This window comes from Manihot esculenta, chromosome 2, assembly GCF_001659605.2.
Source record: "Manihot esculenta cultivar AM560-2 chromosome 2, M.esculenta_v8, whole genome shotgun sequence".
In the NCBI taxonomy this organism is placed as follows: Eukaryota; Viridiplantae; Streptophyta; class Magnoliopsida; order Malpighiales; family Euphorbiaceae; genus Manihot; species Manihot esculenta.
The window spans coordinates 17,492,434-17,513,623 of NC_035162.2; the positions used below are offsets into that span (position 1 = coordinate 17,492,434).

Below are 21,190 nucleotides of genomic sequence, written 5' to 3' on the forward strand. Positions count from 1 at the left end.
TCTAGGCAGACCTACATGTCGCCATTTGCCTAGGCCGGAGGTTGCCACCATCTTTGTTCGGACCATGCTGGAAGATGTCGCCAAAAGACTTGAGGAAGAAGGAAGGAGATGAGGCAAACAGGAATAGCGTGAGTAAGCTAAAGAAAAGACTCAACCAAGCTAAGGGCAACTGGTCCGAGGAGTTACCTCATATACTATGGGCATATAGGATTACTCCTAAAGTAGCTACACGAGAAATGCCCTTTTCTCTTATATATGGGGCGAGGTAGTCATCCCCGTAGAAATCCAAGCAACTTTAGGATACAACACCTTGAGATTTCAGGAGATCCTGAAGAGATAAAATTCAATTTGAATCAAGCCGAATTCCTACGAGAAAATGTCACAATCAGAATAGTGGTTTACATAAATAAAATGACCACAATATTCAATAGCAAGGTCAGGCTGCGAGCCTTTAATGTGGGTGGCCTAGTCCTCAAAAGAACAAATATAACAAGCGGTAATGCTGGGCCTAGTAAGTTGGACGAGACTTGGAAAGGACCATTTAAGGTCTCAAAGGTTATTCGTCCAGGGTCATATAGGCTAACAAAACTAGATAGTCAAGTCATTCCCCATGCCTAGAATATTTGTAGTTTGAGAAATTTTTATTAATAATAAGTTAACGAGATATTTCTTTCATATGTTGTATTCTTTAGTGGCAAGGAACAATGAATTGCCTTTCTCGAAAGAAAGAAAGATTAAGGAGATAAGAAGAGGCCACAAGACAATTTCTACTAGGCTAGGTCACATGGCGGTTCCCGCCAGACCATTCGAGCATTGGTCCCACTAAAAATGGCCGCAAGATAGTTTTCGCCAGGCTATGTCATAAGGCGGATCCCACTAGACCATTCGGGCGTTGGTCCCACTAAACAAGGCCACAAGGCGATTTCCGCCAAGCCAGGTCACAAGGTGATTTCCGCTAGACCATTCGAGTTTTCGTCCTACTAAACAAGGCCACAAGGTAGTTTCTGCCAGGCTAGGTTACTAGACGCTTCCCGTCAGTCCATTCAGGCGTTGGTCCCACTAAGTGAGGTACCATAAGGCAATTTTTGCTAGGCCAGGTCACAAGGCATTCCTGCTAGACCACTCGGGTGTTGGTCCAACTAAATGAGGCCACAAGGAGGGTTTCCGCCAAGGCAGATCACAAGACGGTTTCCACCAAACCATTCAGGTGTTGATCCCACTAAATGGGGCTACGAGGCGGGTTTCGCTAGGCCACAAGCTAGACATTGGTCCCTATAAACAAGTCATCTGCACCAGACAACCACGATGGGGGTATACTAATCTGTAAAAGGCGACGATTTCAATTAAAGGTTAATGTTGATGAGGTGAGTCTTATGACCAAGAATTAAGATGAATAACTAGGTGAAAGCCCCGCAGAGGTGGGAATTCACTAGGTCATAGGCCCAGTTATTAATCATATTTTGCAAAAATTCTATAAGGTATATTTACTAAATCGAGCATTAAAACCCACAAAATGAACATATTTTTGCCCTCAAATATATATGCAAAATATGTATTTTCATTACAAAAGGTTACAAGGGGATAAAAGGGACTTAGAGAAGTCTCTATTACATTAGAATCTTCTAAAAATCTATTAGTAGAGATCCAATTGGCAGGATTCTCCTCAGCTTCTCACTCGATCTCATCTTCCAGGAAAACGTCATTGGAAAGGCCATATGAACGATTGTCTCTCCAACTACCTTCCTGACCCTCAGAATCAATCTTGCATAATCCAACCCCTCTCCTTGGGGTTGTAACGTTGAAAAAGCATTATAGTCGGACTAGTTGTAGTCCTAAGAGCTAAACAGTATGCTTGCACCTTTATGAAAATCCGCCTTCAGTTGCTCTACATAGACCATGATGATATCCTCTATACAAATCTGGTTATTCTTAAGAAGAGAAGAAAGCACCCCATTCATGTCTCCCGCAAATAATAGTCGCAAACACAAAGAAGAAAAAGAAGGGTTCTTATACAGTCGCATAGCCGGCAAAGTTTTTAATATGGCTCGAAAAATGAGGCCACTATCATGATCAAGGGAAGACAAAATGACGCAAACAGTAAAGGCCAGTCAAATCATGCCACGTAACCAAAAAGACAAACTGACACCTTCTAATATGAAGAATCAAAGACTACCAGAAGGACCTTTAATGCTACATAACAAGCGCCCAAAGTAAGCTGTGAGCTGTCACTACAAGATAGGTCCACGTAGGAAGAATCTGATGAGTAGAAAATGCGGTCTAGCCTAAGGAAGGAAGATCCGGACACTATAACACTCGGTGCATCAACAAGACTCGCCCTTCTCTCAATAGGACGAGTCTTGTATGAAGTTACTATTAACAAACACAGTCCAACGTATCCCCATTACACCTGTAATTGTAGGATTGCCAATTTATTAGCTGATGATATCCCTTATCAAGCAGGCAGCTTCATCATCACTGGATAATTGGAAAATGCTATATTTATCTCTACTTTCTTACAGTATAAAAGAAGAAGAATTATAGAGGTAAATGTACGCTATTATTGAACAACTACTTAAGTTTTAAGCCATTTAGTGCATTCTATTTATTTTTCAGTATACTGACTTGAGCGTCGGAGTGGCTGCTGTAGGCACCCACTACATGTAACTTTTTTCTCTTTTCAAATCTAACCAATCACAGGATAGTTCTATTTCGACCACATCATCAATCTAATCTTTATAACATCAATACTATATTCAAATATTAGTTGAGAATTTTTTTATAAAATTCAAATTCAATTGCAATAAATCGTATTTTGAATCTTCTCATGCTAGTTTTACGAGATATTTTATAAAATAATTTTATTATATTAATTTATAAAAGTAAGTATTTATATATTTCAAGAAATTAACTTTATTTTATATAAAATATTATTTTACAAAAATAAATATCACTTTACGTAAATTTATAATATAAAATACATAATTTTATGTGTAGATATAAGTTACATATACTCAGAATTTTTATAGTTAAATGGTTATTATTTTCCAAGATTAATAGTTATATTTTAAAAATTAAAAAAATTAAATTATATTTTTATGAAGATTAGATATAAAAATTTAATTTAAAAAAATTGTCAAAAATTAAGAAAAAGTAAGCAATAAATACAGATTTAACTCTATTTTACATAGTAACTGCAATTGTAGGCAACTGGCATTTTAATAGTTAAATTAAAGGTAAATTATACTTTAATTTTTAAACTTTAATATAATTTATAGGTTAGTTTTTATATTTTTAAAATCAAACACTTTAATTTTTATATAATTAATTCGTTCAAATTAGATTGAAGGTTCTTTCATCTAAAATTTCATTAATCAATCTATTAAAGAGAGAATAAATATTTTAAATATCTAAAATACTCTTATAAATATTTAAATTTATTTTAATATAAATAAAAATTTTATATTGTATAAACTATACTTTGATTTCTATTTTTAGCATAATTAACAATTAATTTTTATAATTTTAAAATTAAATTCTTAAATTTATATATATTTAATTTATATAAAATTACAATTTTTTTATTTATTATAAATATTAGTTCAAAACTCATGGATGGTCAACTTTTTTTGAAAGTATAATTTCTTTTAAAATATTTTTTATAAAAATTTATAACCTATTAAAAGTTGTTTGATATTATTTAAAAATAGTTAAAATTATAAGTATTTTTTAAAAATTTTAAAATTTTAAGTAATATTTTAATGAATGAAATTTAAAAAATAAAAAATATTAAAAAATAATTAAATAATATATTATAAAGAAAAATTAATAGAGATTTAAGTTTTATTTTAGATAAAAAATAAAAAATAAAAAATAAAAAATAAAAATATTTAAATTATAATAAATAGTATGAATTGAAGTGTGCGATTTTAAAGAATAAAGATTAATTTATTAAATTTAAAAGTTTAAATTCAATTTTTATATTTAAAAAATAATAAAAATATTTTTATAAATGAAAATAAATAAAGTAATTAAACAGATTATAGAAATATTTTAATTATTTAATTTTGAAGATATAAAAAATAATCTGTATAAATTAATTTCAAGAGAATCGAGATAAAAGAGTTGCTCCATTTATACCTACACGCGTTCAGCCATGCCTTGGCTTTTTTGTTTTTTTGTTTTTCGGTCAGAGATCTATGCCGCCTTTTAGAATTTACCCGTGCAAAAGCTGTCGTAATGGACCTTTCTTCGTTTACTATTTCACGTCTTTTTCCTTGAGCTTCGATGGTACAGAAGTGATGGGATGACTCAAAATGCGACGGCCGTTGACTCGATTGCAAGAGAGAAAATATTGATCTTTTTAAGTTTCCTCTCAATCTATACTCATCAGAGATCAATACTCGTGCAATTATAGAATACAACTTTTTTTATGGGGATTTGCTGGAGTCGCATTGCTGGTAAGTCCAATCCAGGCCCAGCATCTATCCCTTCGGCTCCACCTCCAGTTACACACCCAATCCCAGACTCAGACCCTCTCCCAAGTAGCATCGGCCATCTCATTGATGGTAAGTTCACCATATTACAACTATGTATTTTGTCCACTTCAATCTTGTAGTCCTGTTAATCTCCGTTGCTTTTGCTCTCATGATATTATATTCTTTGGGTTCTTTTTGCAAACACTTGGTGGGTACCTAAATAATTTGTTTATTCAATTTCCTAATCTCATCAGGGGATACATCTTTTCTGGGTAGCAATGTCTCTGGCACCAGCTGGTTCTCCATGTTGACCACCAATTTTTCAGCACGGCTATCTCAAGCGAGTGGCAAGATTGCAGCAATCTGGGGAAACAATGCCACCGAGGAAAATGAATTCCCAGCTGCAATGGAAGATGAAAATCTTCCTGATGTAGGAACTTCACCAGATTCACAGTTGAGATCTTTCACCTTTGCCCAATTGAAATCTGCAACCTTTAATTTTAGAAATGATATGGTTCTGGGAAGAGGAGGTTTTGGAAGCGTGTATAAGGGCTGGATCAAGGAGACCACTTCTCAAGGTGTCAAGAAACGACCCATTGCTGTTAAGAGATTGGACGCAAATAGCAAGCAAGGATTTCGACAATGGCGAGTAAGTCCCTTTTTTAAAAAAAAAAAAATTATAAATTTAATCAATGACATAGCAAATTAAATGCGTCTGAATTGTAGACATTGCTGCGTTCCAATTCCCAGTTTTAGACTGTCAGAAATCATGTGACCAAGTTAGTTGAACCATGTATAAATTGTTGTGTAATTATTTGGTTGTCATTTGTTGATACAGACAGAGGTTGGTTTCTTAGGAAGGCTGTCTCATCCAAACATTGTAAAGCTGGTTGGATACTGCAAGGAAAATGAAAATTTCCTCATTGTATATGAATTCATGCAAAAAGGCAGCTTGAATTACTATTTGTTTGCAAGTAAGAACTAATGGATATCATTAAATTCTAGAGTTATTGGCTAACTGCACCAGCATTTGCTGCACACTTCTTGCTGATAAACTCGTTTTCTTTTGTTGTCTATGCACTCATTCTTTTGAATTTTGTAGATAGCTCAAATCGGCTGCTTTCATGGGAAACAAGGGTTAATATTATGATAGGAATGGCACGAGGTCTGGCTTACTTGCATATGATGGAGAAGCCAATAATTTACAGAGATTTCAAGTCCTCGAATGTACTGCTTGATCAGGTGAATTTCTGTTTGACTTATAGATACTATTGAGAACAATCCAAACTCATTGGCAGATATTGACAAATTCAAAAATCTAATTGGTGTTGCTGATAGTTTTAATTTGTGGTAACTGTATATTAATCTTGATTGGTCTGGTGCACCAAATCTGCATGTTTACTTGGCTGAGTTGAAGGTAAAACAGAGGAGAAGGAATCTGAATTAGTAGTTATAATTCTCAAATTTAAGTATTATTTAAGAGACTTGAAAATAATTTAAATAAGATAGATATTCTCAAATTCAAAATCTGATTTGTAACTTCATGCTATGAATTATAATGAGCAATGATGCCAATTAAAGTTGGACTCAACTAGTACTACTGATTTGTTGGGTGCATGGTTTCAAATTGCGGTCGCTGTCGCGGGTAATGGAAACAGACCTGTAACGGTCATAATGTAATTGTAACGGTCTATCGCGGCGCAAATTTTTTTGAAAAATTTGTAAAGTTTATGAAATTAAAATATATTTAAAGATATAATGAAAATTAAACTATATAACTTAATAATAAGTATAAATATATCAAATAAATATAAAATACATAAATTTTAAACATTATATATAGTAACTTATCTCAATTAATACCACCAGAATGATCGTCTAGGGTAGGTTCTTGAGTAGAAATTTAAGTATATAGGCTGTTGTAAAAAAATTTAAGAGAAATATGCCAGTTTTTGGCTTAAAAAGCTGAAATGAAGGCTAAAAATAAATATGGAAGAAGTATGGAAGAATGTTGGAGCCTGTAGCTGGAGTCTGGACTCCGGAGAAGTGGAGAGAGTGCTGGATGGAGGACTGCTTGGCTTGTTGGTTAAGAAAGACAAAAGGCTAAAGAGAAGAAGTAGAGAAATCAGTTTTTTCCCCTTCAATAATGCATTTCACATGACAAAGGCTGGTGCTGGACTGCTGGACTGCTGGTTGAATAAAACAGGTACTGTTCTGCAAGAATCCTGAAATTGAGCAGCTGATGTGAAATAAAGGAAAGTGGCAGCCGTTACATCACAGCCAGTAACGGCCGTTATAGTAACAAAATTTTTCTGCCTTTACAAGCATTAACAGCTATGGCAGGCTCGAAAACACGTAAATAACGGCGGTTACACCGTTATTAAAACCATGGTTGGGTGGCAAAAGACCTCTTTTTACCCTTACACTAATATTAAATAGTCAAATAAACCCTAAACATTATCAATGGTTAAATAGACCCTTTATTTTTTTACAAATATATTAAATAAATCTTTTATAATTTACTTCTAATTCAATTAAGTTTAAAACGTTATTTTACCACAAAATAATAAAAGTATATATATAGGTATCTAAAAAGCTTTTTATTCATTTTAAAAATAAAACTTATTAAAGCTTCTGCCTCCTTCTTTCACCTCTTTTTTTTTCTTTTTCTTCTTATTGCTAACCCATTCCTCCTCAACCTCCCTAGAGGTTCCGGATCATAATTCACATGTTTGAATTGATCAATTCCACCATATGAGAAATTTATAGGATTATCACTTCCCACTTTATGCTCATTCATATTAATGGGAAATGATTGATAATGTGCACCAAGCTATGAAGGTCAGTGGTGTAGGAAATCACCTGGTTGTATTATTATAGAGAGTGATGGTGAAGCTCATGAGTTTATTATTGGACATAACTCCCAACCAAAGAGGCCTTTTGCCTCGTTGGGCTGAGTTAATTCACTATGAGCTGGCCAAGTCTGTATTTTTTGTTATTGATTTCGGATTTGTAGAGTTAGTTTCATAATCACGTGATTGTGGGTATGATTTATTGATAAATTTTAAAGATCTCTTTATCCATTGATTAGTGGTTCTAATTTTGTGTAACAAACACAGGTATGTTACTATATAAATAGTCATTTGTTAATCTTTTGAGCATGAGAGTTGTACAAAGTTTCTTTCCTTATGATATTTCTTCTTTATCAGTATTTTTCCTGACATGTGGTATAAGAGCTTCTACGATCTTACGAGTATAAGAAAAAGAATATAGTGCTTTTGAGAGAAAACTTGAGAGGAACTCTGAGAAAACTTAAATACAGCCTTCAGATATGAGAGTTATTAATACATCTGGCACAAGTTTAGAAGTTTTTGTACCTTTGGCAAAAAAGAAAAACGAAAAGAACTTTTTGTACAGAGAAAAAAAAAAAAAAAGAGAGCTTATGTTGAGAAGTGCACCAAAATTTTTTCTTGGAATTATTGTAGAGAATTGTTTCAAGGAAATTTTTTATGAGAAGTATATGAAAAAAGAGTCTGTCATTGATGTTAAGTACATCAATCAACAGTGGAAATTAGTGAGAAGTAGGGGTGAGCATTCGGTCGGTTCGGTTCAAAACCGAACCGAACCGAAAAAATCGAAAACCGAATTGTAGGATTTTACAAAAACCGAATCGAACCGAATAAGAGGAATAACCGAATCGAACCGAACTGATTTGGTTCGGTTCGGTTCGGTCGGTTGAACCGATTTTCAAATTTTTTTTTTTTTAAATTCATTCTAAAATTCTATTAAAATATTTTAATTTTAACTTTTATAAATAAAAAATCAATAATAATCATAAAACAATATAAAAATTAAAATTTCACCCGGACAATTTATCATCAATTAATACAAATGCAAATATATTCATGCGAACCCCAGCTGAAATGCCCCAATACTCAATTCAAAAAGCAGTGTGTCATCGGATTCGGATGTACAGATTGGGAAGATAAAATTTGAACGCAAGAATACAAAATAGAGCAATAACAGTAAAATAATACTAACCATAAAATAGCAAATTGAAACCAAGTATGCAATGACAACACCAGTAAGCAACAAAATTTGTACTGCTGCTCTCTATTTCCACAGCAGGAAGATTAAACAACCAAGCACAAATATACACCTATATTTACTTACCTTTTACAGTTGCTGATGAGGACCGAGGAGGCGAGGACTGAGAACTGAGGACTGAGGAAGACAGAGGATTGAGGACAACCAAGTTGCTGACAGCGTTGAGAGCCGATGGACTGGAGAGCGACGGCCGAAGATTGCGTGGAGAGCGACGACCGACGATTGTGAGGAGACTGGAGAGAGAGAATAGAGAGCTACAGTGGAGAGCGACGACAGTCGGCGACTCAGCGTTGCAAGTGAAGATCGATGACCCGAGTTAGCCGCGATGGTTAATCGATCGATGTCGGGAGGAGAGTGAAGGTTGGACGGTGGACGGTGGACCCGCTGGAAGTGGTGGAGCTCAGTGCTCAGAGAAGAGGCACAGGTGTGACGGGAGGGGTGAGGCGGCGTGGAATCTGCGTCTCTACTCTCAAGTCTCAATGCCACATCTTTTAGATTTAGGGCAAATGCTTATAAGGGTATATTTCAAAACGACGTAGTATAGGTGATTTCGGTTCGGTTCGGTTTAATCGAAATTTTTGAATCTAAAACCGAACCGAACCGAAATAACCGAAATTTCTAAAATTAAAAACCGAACCGAACCGAAATATATAAAAAACCGAACCAAAATTTCAAATCGGTTCGGTTCGGTCGGTTTTTTCGGTTTAAACCGAATTATGCTCAGCCCTAGAGAGAAGTGCTCCAAAGTGGTCAACCATCAACGGTTGGAGAGTAATGCTCCAAGCTAATCAATAGTTAAAGATTTTTGAGAAGTGAACCATGGTAGTTAGTTGGAGAGAAGTGCTCCAACATTTCTGATTCGATTGATTTATTTTGGTTTCAGTTTAAACGTTGCATTCTGCATTAAGGGGATAGTGAATAATGGAGAAATATATTAATGAGTCAACGCGTGTTGTCAAGTCCTATTCTTTCGGTTTGTTATTGTTTTACTAACATTTGATTTTTCCTTTGAGAACATTAATATTTGATTCTTATTAGGAGTTTTGGTTAGTCATAAGATTGTGGCCTTTTATTGTGGAATTGGTTGTTTATATACTTGTATGTAAGGACATTATTAAATGAATAAAATAGAATAAGTTCATGCCATCTTACTTGTTACTATGCTTCTTTCTCAGTGTTCTTTCTAACATGAATAGCATGTGCATTAACTAAAATATGTTTTCTTTTTAACGATGTCATTGTTAAACTAGAATTAATTTCCAACATAACCTATTTTTATCTGTTTGTTTTATGCTGTTATAATTCTCCTGCACTCAATGAAATTAAAAGAATAAAGAAGAAACTCCTCCTAACTTCATAGTTATCTCCAGTCTTATACTGCAAAAATATCAGATTTTGGCTTGGCTAAGTGGGGACCTACAGCTGGTAATTCATCTGTAACAGGACACGTTATGGGTACAGTTGGTTATGCTGCTCCTGAGTATGTTGCCACAGGTAATTCTTTGAACTGTCTAAACTCGTTTACATGGTTCGTTCACTGGTTGTTTCTCTGTTTTCTTGGTTTAAATGTTTTGGGATTTTTCTTAACTTTACGACAACATTGATATGATGCTGAATGATCAGGAAACTTGTATGTAAAGAGCGATGTGTATAGTTTTGGCGTTGTATTGATCGAGATGCTAACAGGCTTGCGGGCAATCGATAAAAAACGACCGCCTTGGGAACAAAACCTGTTGGAGTGGGTTAAACCAGCTTTAGTTAATAAAAGAAGGTTGAGAAGCATAATGGACAGTAGATTGGAGGGAAAATATTCTGCCAAAGAAGCTGAACAAATTGCTCAGCTTGCCGTTAGGTGTCTTAATCCTGGACCCACGTCTCGGCCATCAATGAAAGAGGTTGAAGAGACATTGCAACATGTTGGAGAACGATATGCAATTGATGAAGCATAAAATTCATTTAGATTCATATAAAATAATAAATTTATTTAAGTTTTATATATTTGTTTATGTTAATAAGGAATTTCAATTCAATAAAAGGTTTTTTTTTTTTTTTTTTATTTTTGGTTCCGCAGGTGAAAAATAAAAATTAGGGGAAAGAAGGTAAAAGTTGCATTAACCAGAATGTCAAGAAATTTGCAACTTATAGAAAAACACATATATATACTACAATTTTGTTTTTTGGAAAAAATGTTTTAGAAAAATATATCTTATATTTTTCAAAATTTGAGAATACTCGGAAAAAAATTGAAGTTAAAAGTCTATATTATGAATAATTTGCTAGTCATCAAAGTGACTAAATTAGGAAGTTATGTGAACATTAAATTAAATAGCTCAATTATCTATATAGTATGAATCACCCAAAGGTTGAGTAGTTGTCTTTATTATTGATGAATATGATTGTTGGTAATTTTCATGTACTTTTATTTTTATTTATATATCCAAAGATAATAAATATTACCTATGTAAAATACTAATGATATTAATAATTTTTAGCCAATGAAATTACTCTTGTATATCAATGTATTACCCAAAGGAAATCATGAGAATTTTATTGAACTTGTATAGTATGTTTAGTATTGTGAGAAGCGTGGTTTTGAGAGAGAAAATGATATTATTCTGTGTTTAATGCGTACAAAGTCTCAGCTATTTATACATAATGAACAGAAGAGTCTAGAGGGACTAACTCATCTAACAACTAATATATGTGAGCTAACAATCAAGCTAACTAATTGTAGATTTAAACTAACTCTACACCCCCTCCTTAAGTTGGAGTTGGTGGAATACCACAAGAGATAACTTGGACAAAAAGGAAGAATGAGCTGGTTCTGGTAGAGCCTTTGTGAAGATATCAGCTATTTCATATGTGGAGGGAACATATTAAGGAAGAATGAAGCCCTGTTGAAGTTGATTTCTAACAATATGACAGTCTATATCAAGATGTTTGGTACGTTCATGGAACACTGAGTTGCTAGCAATATGAATAGTTGCTTTGCTGTCACAATAAAACTTAATGGGCAGGTGGAGATTAATTATGCATAGATCCTTTAAGATGTATCCACTGTAGTTCAAATACGAGAGTGGTCATGGCTCGATATTCATCTTCAGCTGAGCTCTTTGAGACTGTAGCTTGTTTTTTTTGTTTTCCAAGAAATTAAAGCACCACCTAGAAAAATGCAATATCCACTTAAGGATTTGCAAGAGAAAGTACAGGCTCCCCAGTCTGCATCATAGTAGGCAGTTAGATTGAATTCTCCTTGAGAAGGAAAAAATAACTCTTTGGAAAGACACTGCTTAAAGTGTCTGAGGACATATAAAGCAGCAGACTAGTGAGGCACTCTTAGTTGGGCCTTGAATTGGCTGAGATGCTGAACAACATAGCTGAGATCTGGTCTAGTCAGGTTAATGTATAGTAGTCTTCCTATGAGTCTTCTGAATTTGTCTAGATCAGGCAATATATCATGAAGTCCCGGAGGAAGAGGGGTTGTAGTTGCCTTTGCATCAGTCATTCCTGTCTCAACTAGTAGATCTAGAATAAATTTTCTTTGAGTGATGAGAGTACCACTAGCAAATTTAGAACTTCGAATCCTAGAAAGTATTTGAGAAAGCCAAGGTCCTTAATGGTGAACTTGTCATGGAGAGCCTTCTTTATTTTATCTATGTGATGTATTCTTGAGATAATAACATCATCTACATAAATTAGAAGCATGAGAAAGACACCATCAATTGAATAAGTAAAAAGGCATTGATCATTGGAAGACTCTGAATCCCAAAGACAAAAGGAAGACAGTGAACTCTATGTTCCACTGTCTTGAGGTCTGTTTTATAGGGATCTTTTCAGCAAGCATGCTTGACCTGGCAGGACCTTGGTATATCCTTGGGGAGGTTGTATGAAGACTTCTTCATTGAGAGAGCCATGCAAAAAAAATATTGTTTATATTTATTTGACAAATTGGCCAGGACTTCATAGTTGCAATTGCAATAAATATTCTCACAGTAGCTATCTTTGCAACTAGTGAGAATCTATCTTTGTAGTTAACTCCTTCAATCTGATTGTAACCCTTAGCCACTAACCTAGCTTTGAATCTGTCAACTTCTCCAGATGGCTTGTATTTTATCTTGTATACCCACTTAGGTCCTATGGCTTTCTTCCCTTTGGGTAATCGAGTCAAAACCCAAGTCTGGTTCTATTTAAGGCCATTCAATTCCTATTGCATAGCCTCCATCCGGTGGGAATCTTTTGAAGATTGAAAGTAAGTATTTGGTTCAACAAGTTGAGAAACATTGCTAAAAAAAGTAGTGTGAAAAGGAGAAAAAACAATAAGAGAGAGACTAGAGGACTCATGTTCTGTTATTGCTATGTAAACAAAATCATTTAACCACTATAGAGGAGCAGGCTACCTTGAAGATCTTCTTATATGAGCATTAGATGAGTGGGTACTGGCAGGGATAGATTGTGCAGAAGGTGGTCTGATATCAGTATTTGGAGAACCTAAGAGAGGATTGTCATCTAAAGTAACACAAGATAATGGAAGAGGTGTTGTATGATTATTTGTCATCTGTTTAAAAGGGAAAGTGGCTTCATGATAGGTAACATCTCTACTTACAAAAAAGTTTGAGATTGTAAGTCAAACAACTTATATCCCTTTTGAAGTGAGCAGTAACCTATGAACACAGATTTAATAGCTTTAGGGGAGAACTTATGTCTAGCAGAAGAAAGATTTGCAGCAAAGTAAAGACATTCAAATATCCTTAGATGTGAATATGAAGGCATCTTGTGGTGTTCCTGTTGAGAGATATGTTGCAGCAAGGGATATAACTGTTTATTGAATGAAAAATCTCAGGCTGTAATGCATTAGAGGTGTTTATTAACGAGGATGAAAGACAATTGGATAAAAATGTGAAAGTTATCGGATCATATAGAGGTAGTGAATATTATGGAAGATATGATGAAACTAGACAATGCCCTAGTCTGTTTTCTAAATTTCTTAAAAAACATAACATATATACTCAGTACATAATGGTAGATACACCACAACAAAATGGTATAGCCGAGAGCAATAATTATAATTTATTAGATGTGATTAGGAGTATGTTAAACAATTCTTCTGTGTATGGATGTATGCTTTCAAAACTGCCATATATTTATCAAATAAGGTTCCTAGTAAGGCAGTTTCAAGGACACTTGTTGAATTGTGGACTAGTGGAAAACCTAGTTTAATGCACCTACATGTAGGGGTGAGCATTCGGTCGGTTCAGTTTAAAACTGAATCGAACTGAATAAATCGAAAATTGAAATTTTAGTGTTTATGAAAACTGAACCGAATCGATTTTGGTCAGAAATCGAATCGAACCGAACCGGTCTGATTCGGTTCGATTCGGTTTGGTTTGATCAATTTCGATTTTTAATAATTTTTTTTATTTTTTAGACTTTATTTTTAATATTTTAAAATTTAATTAAAATATTTTAATTTTAATATGATTTAATTTCTCTATCTTATTAAAAAAATATATTATTATCGATTAGTTCGGTTCGGTTTTTTCTAATTAAAACCGAACCAAATTAATATAATCGAAATTTCTGAAATTAAAAAGCAAATCGAATCGAAATGTATAAAAAATCGAACTAAAATTTTAAATCGATTCGATTCGATTAATTTTTTTAATTTAAACCAACTACAGCTCACCCCTACCTAGATGTGTTAAAACTGCCCAACAGTATTATATGAAAGAAAGTTGAATTCAAGAACAATCAGTGGTTTGTTTATTGATTATCCAGAAAAATCTAAAGGGTATCGTAAGGATTTTTACGGTTGCAAGGCAGAAAACTCACCGAAATGAAAAGTGAGAGTCGCCGCCTTAATTTTGTTGGAAATTAGAGAAAATTATTTTATTTTGATAATATTAAAATGGTCACTTTTGTTTTAAAGATTCTAGAATTCGATATCTGTGTAGGTGCAGGTAGGTATTAGTATTCTATATCGTCCCTGGATAGGATAGGTGGATTTAAAATTGTGTTTTAATAAATTAATTATTAATAATATTTAATAGATTTTAAATTATGATATTAATTTTTTGTATTTGACCAAAAACAAATAAAATATTTTTAGAAACACATTAATATCTCATTTATTAGAGATGAAACTATATACAAGTGTAAATAATTTGTACCTTGAATGGATTTTGACTCTATTTATTTTATTTAAATTTAAAATAAACTATTAAAAAATATTTTGAAAAGACAGTTAGGTTCAAAATTATTAATTTTTCAAAAAACAGGCTTCCAAAGTTTGGCAGGACGAATTTTGCGAAATAACAGTGATTTAAAATTAAATGTGATTGAGAATTTAAAGTAAATTTGTAAATGAAAATTAGAATTTGCTAGATTTTTTTTTTTTTTTTTAAAAATGACTTTGAGTCTCTTGAAATTTAAAATTGCTGAAATTAAAATTTGAATGACTAAATAAAATAACACTTATATTTTTGAAACTTATAAAATAAAATTTAAAGTTACGCCATATTATGAAAATTGAAAGTGAAAATATAAAATTTAATTTTAATTAATTTTTTTTTTTTAAGTTAAGATCTACTACCTTATAAAAACTAGGTTAAAACATAATTTAGAAAGAAATATTTCATAGAAAATATATTTTATTTATTTATTTTATGACCACATTATTAAAAAAGGTAATATAAAAAAATTATTAAAGTGGAATCTAAACAATATGGTGTAAAATATAAACAACTAATACTTAATAATTGAATCCTTTTACATTTTATTTTTTAATTTTGTTGTATTTTTTACTTTACCTAAAATGATTAACCCAATTGCTAAATCAGTACCGAATTCTTTTTTTAATTGTAACAATCCGACCTAAATTTATTCAAATAACTTTTAAATTTATTTTTTATTTAATTTAAAATAATTAATCTAAATTATTTAATAATTTTTGCTAGCTATTTACTACAGAATATAATGATTTCTTAAAAAAAAAAAGAGTCATATAGAATATGTTACTTGATATATGTGTCTAAAGTGTTAGAGGACAAGATTTATAATTTAAGAATTCAATTCTTTTAAATTCTCGTGAAAATTAATTTTATACTAAAAATTAAATTTGACCAAAATTAATTGGATTTTGCAAGAAATGATTTGAGTTAAGGATATTTATTTCAAAATTACTTAATTACCCATTAAAATCCATTTCTTTTATATTTTGTTGTTCTCCTCTTTTTACCGTTCTTCTCTTTTTCTCTTTCATTTTTCTCTAACCTTCTCAAACTCTCCAAAGAGAAATCACAACTTTCTCAGCTTCACTATCTCTCCCATAGATCAAAACATCGGCATATATACTCAATTAAATTATTATTTGATGCATGATTGCTTATTTTTATTTTTTATTTCCCTTTACTTTTTATATTTTTACTGACATTAAAATTATTATATTATTTTTTAAAATTAAAAATAAATAGATGTCCAATTTGTCTTAAATGATAAAAAAATAAAAAATTAAATTTTAAATGCTAATAATAATATTAATAAATTATTTTTTATAAATATTTTTAATTTTATAAAAATTATTGTTGTTATAGTATAAACATTAATGTTTAACTTAAAAGATAATTAAGGGTAATAAAGTAAATAAATTAATTTAAATTCATGGTTAATTTATTCCAAATAAAAGAATTCAATTGAATTCTATTATTTTTAAATTTATTCGAAACAAGAGAATTCTTTCACTTATACAAATATATTGAATTCTATTAATACAATTCCATTCATTTCTTACAAGAATTACATTCTAAATAGGGTATAAATTATTAATTACAAAATATTATTTTTACTGAATTTATTTAATAAAAAAATATTGTGTTTTTCTCCGACTAACCATGTGCATTCCAAAAAGATTAATTTCAGTTGAACAAAATAAAATTTTATTTATTTATTCATTTGAATGGTGAATTGATAGGCAAGAGGTTTAAACTTATAAATAATTATTGAAATATTATGTAAATAAATTGGACTATTTATATGGTTGTGTTGCACTATATATGTTAAAGTGAATCTTTCTATTGTTTTTGACATTAGAAATATTCATTTGAAGATTTTTTTTTTTTAAAATAAATTGCAGAGCTATACAAACCTGATCCAAGGCTAATAAATAGTTATTTAGATTTTTTTTAATAAATTATTGATATTTGGATTAGAAGCTAATAATGTTTAAACAGTATTATAGAGCTATGTGAACCCATTGAACCAACTAGAATTTCTAGTTGGTACAACAAACTAATAAAATTTCAACGGGTGTTCAAAATTGTAGTAGGTATAAGGATTGCATACGAAACTAAAAGAGATATTTTTATTGACTCTATAGCAGTAGTATTTATACACAGTATGATGAGTATATTTGATATGCTTATTTACAGGGATTAATTGTAATCAATTAATGAAATGAATAAATAGAAAAAGTATAATAGCAGATTGCTTATTCAACAGAGTGAGTTATGGTTCCTATATGCTCTCGTAAGATGGTGGGACGAGATGTAACACCAATCTTGGAAGAGAGTTGTTTAAAGCTAGTTTGGGGGAGTGGTTTTGTAAGAATGTCAGCTAGCTGGTCAGCAGAGGACATATGAGTGACTCAAAGAATTTTTTTTTTGGACTTTGGTGCAAACAAAGTAATAATCTAGTTCGATGTGTTTCATCCTTGAATGAAAAACAGGATTGTCTCGGCTGTATGTGGCCCCAACATTGTCACATTAGATGGTATGGAGGGAAGAGGGATTTGCAACTCTTGAAGAAAGTTGACAAGCCAACAAATTTTCTTTTGAGACTTTGCCAATGATAAAGAGTGAGGTTGGCAGTGTGTTGTGAGAGCTTATTAACAACAAATGCTATGTTTGGGAGGGTGAAGTGCAGATATTGAAGTTTTTTAACCATGGTTTTGCATGTTTTGACATCTTCAATGAGTTGATCAGCAGTACTAGTTGTCGATGAGGAGGTAGAAAGCGGTGTTGCAGCAGGTTTGGCATTGGACATGTCGACATGCTCAAGAAGGTCCATGATATATTTGTGTTGTGATAGAAAAAGGCCGGTTGGGGAGCATTGTATTTTAATCCCAAGAATGTAATGAAGGTTCCCAAGATCTTTAATGAAAAAATGAGCACCCAATTTTTGTATAAAGGAAGAGATAACAACAGAATTATTACTAGTAATAATAATGTCATCAACATAGAGAACCACATAGATGGTAAGGGTTGACGTGTGCATGGTAAAGAGACAATGATCAGAGTGAGAGCATTGGAAGCCAATAAGAAGCAATAGTCTTTAAAAGCCGTGTACCATGCTTGAGGGGCTTGTTTAAGTCCATAAATTGCTTTGTGAAACTTGCAGATATGTGTGGGAAAGGCACGATTGGTGAAGTTAGGGGGCTGAGTCATATACACATTTTTCTTTAAAGCACCATGGGGTAAGGCATTGTTCACATCTACTTGGCGAATGGGCCAATCATGACTAACTGCAATAGAGAGAATAACTCGAACAATGGTATGCTTAGCAACGAGAGAGAAGGTATTAAGATAATCAATACTTCGACATTGATGAAAACCTTTAGCTACCAGGTGGGCCTTATCCTTACTGATGGAGCCATCTCGATTATACTTAAGGCGGAAAACTCATTTGCATCCTACAACATTGTAGGTAGGATCAAAGGAAACTAGTGCCCAAGTGCATTGATTTTTTAGGGCAATAAGCTCATCGAGCATGGCAATGGTCCATGAGTAATGTTTGAGTGGCGGTTGTAGGAAGTTGGAGAGAGGAAGTGGTGATGGCAATAAGAGAGAGACTTTGAATGGGCTTGTAACTTTCGTTTTTAGAGCGAGTCGTAATTTGGTGGAGAGGAATGGATTCGATAAGGGAAGAGTTGGAGGAGGAAGAACAGGTGCATGTATTTGGGCCTGTAGTAGTATTGGGAGATGACAATAATGCAGACTCTATACGAGGCACAATAGAAGAGATGGAGGGCATGCCATTGGAGAGGGTCGAGGTGGGAGATTCAAAAGGAATTTGAAAATGACTCGAGGCTCAACTAGGAAGATTGTTTGGTTGAGGATATGGGTCTTTAGCTGCTATGGAGAGGAAGAGAAAATCTGTTTCGACAAAGTCGACATGGCGTGAAATGTAAACTTTGGAGGAGATGGAATTAAAGCAATAGTAGGCACTTTGATTGGAGGAATAGCCAAGAGACACACATACAGTAGAGCGAGGTTGGAGTTTATGAGTGGAGTAGGGGCATATCCACGGGTAACTGAGGCAGTCGAAGACTTTGAGTTTGCGATAATTGGGTTGAAAGTGATAGAGACAAGTGTAGGGAGAGTTATTGTTAAGGATAGGTGTTGGAAGGCAATTTATGAGGTATGCGGCTGTAAGGAAGGCATAGGACCAGAATTTAAGTGAGAGATGGGCAGTATGGAGGAGAGTGAAGCTTGTTTCAACAATGTGGTGATGGTGGCATTCTGCAGTTGCATTATGCTCAGAAGTGTAAGGAGGTGTGAGAAAGTGAGAGATGCTATGTGATGCAACGAACTATTTGAGAGCTAGAAATTCTCCCCCCCCCCACCCCATTATTCGAGTAGAATGAGATGATAAAGGTTTAAAAAGATTTCTCCATTATGGTTTTGAATTTTGGAAAAATGGTGGCAACTTCAGATTTGTGTTTAAGAGGATAAAGCCATATATATTTGGTATAGTGATCCACAAAGATAAGATATTATTTGAATCTATCAACAGATTGGATTGGGGAGGGTCCCCAGATATCCGAGTAGATAAAATGAAGAGGCTTGATGCTTTTTATTGAATATGTGAAAAAAGGAGACTTGTGCATTTTATTGCACTTACATGAGTCACAAATAAAACAATTGATTTTAGTAAGGGAATTTAGTTGGGAATTATTGAGAGTATATTAAAGTATCTTAGTGGATGGGTGTCCAAGTCGGCGATGACACAATGAGGGAGAGATATGATGAGTAGTGAGAGTTGTGGGTTGGCGCAATTGGTGAAGAGAGGTTGGCCATGCATAGACACCATCAATAGGTTTCCCTTCCGCCAGATGTTCCCCCGTTAGAAAGTCCTTCACAACAAAATAGTAGGGTGAGAACTCAATAGTAACGTTATTAGTGCAACATAATTGACAGACGAAGATAAGGTTCTCGTGCATAGAAGACACATATAAAACATCTTGTAACATAATGGGAGATGTGGTGGAGAGGAGGGAGGTAGAGCCAGTGTGTGTGATTGGAAGTGTTGTGTTGTCCCCAAATTGAAGATCTTTAGGTCCATCATATTCAGAGTGGGTTGCTAGGTTGTTGAGATCATTGGTGACATGGTGAAATACTCCAAAATCAACAAGCTAGTTTGGTGATGTATTGTTGGATGAGGAAGCATAATGGGCTCGTGGAAAAGAGGCATCGAACAAGTGATCATTGGGTCTAGGAGACATTAGATTCTGAAAGGTGTATAAGAGAGAAGACGACATTGCTTAGCATGATGTACAGGTTAATTACAGTATTGGCAACTGAGACGAGGATGAGAGGATGTATGTTGTTGGTTGTCTTTGTTGTTGGTGTGAGATTGAGGGTTGCTGAGAGCATGAGATCCATTGTGACTAGAAAAGGATCATTGTCAAGAGTTTCGATTGGAAGACAACTTAATTGCATAATTAGTAGCCATAGGAGAGATAGTGGTGGGCTTACATAGGAGGAAGGATTCATGATCAGAGAGTTTTTTGTGAAGTTCACCGAAGGAGACTAGTGTGTCAAGAGCACGTAGAGCAGAAGCAAGAAAATTATAGTCTTTTGAAAGACCATGGAGAGCATGAAGAATAATTTCATTGGACTTGAGGGGTTCACCAGCAATAGCAAGTTGATCTGACAAGCTCTTAATTTATTAAAGGTATTGCGATATTATTTGACTTCCTTTAGAAAGGGAGGCCAGGGATTTGCGCATATGCATAACATGTGCACGAGATGGGATGGCATATATGGCTCTAAGTTGAGTCCAGACTTCATAGGAAGTTGGAGCAGAGATCATGAAAGGCACAATCTCAGGGGAAAGAGAGGCTATGAGGGCACTGCAAATAAGTTGATCTTACTGCTTGAGGTGGGAACCAGTAGTTGATTCAGGTGATAGGGGTTGATTAACAAAGCAAGTGAAATTATAGTCTTCTAAAAGAGAGTAGGACTGTGTCGCTATCAAAAATAATTAGTGAGAGTGATTGAGAGGAGCTTGGATAGCGACATTAATGGAGATTAGTGAATGAGTGGAGTTAGGATCAATGACAAGAGGAATGACTGTGTTGGAGGTTGAGACGGCATTGTTCGTTGGTGCAAAAGAGGAGTTGTTCGTTTGGTCAACAACAGCCATGAGAGTAGTTCGCGTGGTTGAGCAAGAAAAAAAATTGTTTGCCGTTAGGTATTATGGCTCTGATACCATATAAGGATTGTATAGGAAACTGAAAGAGATATTTTTGTTGACTCTATAGTAGTAGTATTTATACATAGTAAGATGAATATATTTAGTATGCTTATTTATGGGGATTGATTATAATCAATTAA

General features: G+C 33.5%; 1 protein-coding gene across 1 annotated transcript; it reads left to right on the forward strand.

The window, feature by feature from the left end:
* Positions 1-4,171: 4,171 nt before the first annotated feature.
* Positions 4,172-10,633, forward strand: LOC110603528 (probable serine/threonine-protein kinase PIX13). Its single transcript, XM_021741281.2, has 6 exons — positions 4,172-4,565; positions 4,730-5,124; positions 5,314-5,449; positions 5,578-5,717; positions 9,953-10,076; positions 10,206-10,633. The coding sequence occupies exons 1-6, from the start codon at positions 4,430-4,432 to the stop codon at positions 10,529-10,531; spliced, it is 1,257 nt and encodes a 418-aa protein (XP_021596973.1). The 5' UTR covers positions 4,172-4,429; the 3' UTR covers positions 10,532-10,633.
* The last annotated feature ends 10,557 nt before the right edge of the window (positions 10,634-21,190 follow it).

Coding starts and splice junctions, on each gene's coding strand:
- LOC110603528 (XM_021741281.2), top strand. CDS start 4,430: ATGGGGATTTGCTGGAGTCGCATTGCTGGTAAGTCCAATCCAGGCCCA. Junction 5,125..5,313: donor AAGGATTTCGACAATGGCGA/GTAAGTCCCTTT, acceptor TTGTTGATACAG/ACAGAGGTTGGTTTCTTAGG. Junction 5,450..5,577: donor GAATTACTATTTGTTTGCAA/GTAAGAACTAAT, acceptor TGAATTTTGTAG/ATAGCTCAAATCGGCTGCTT.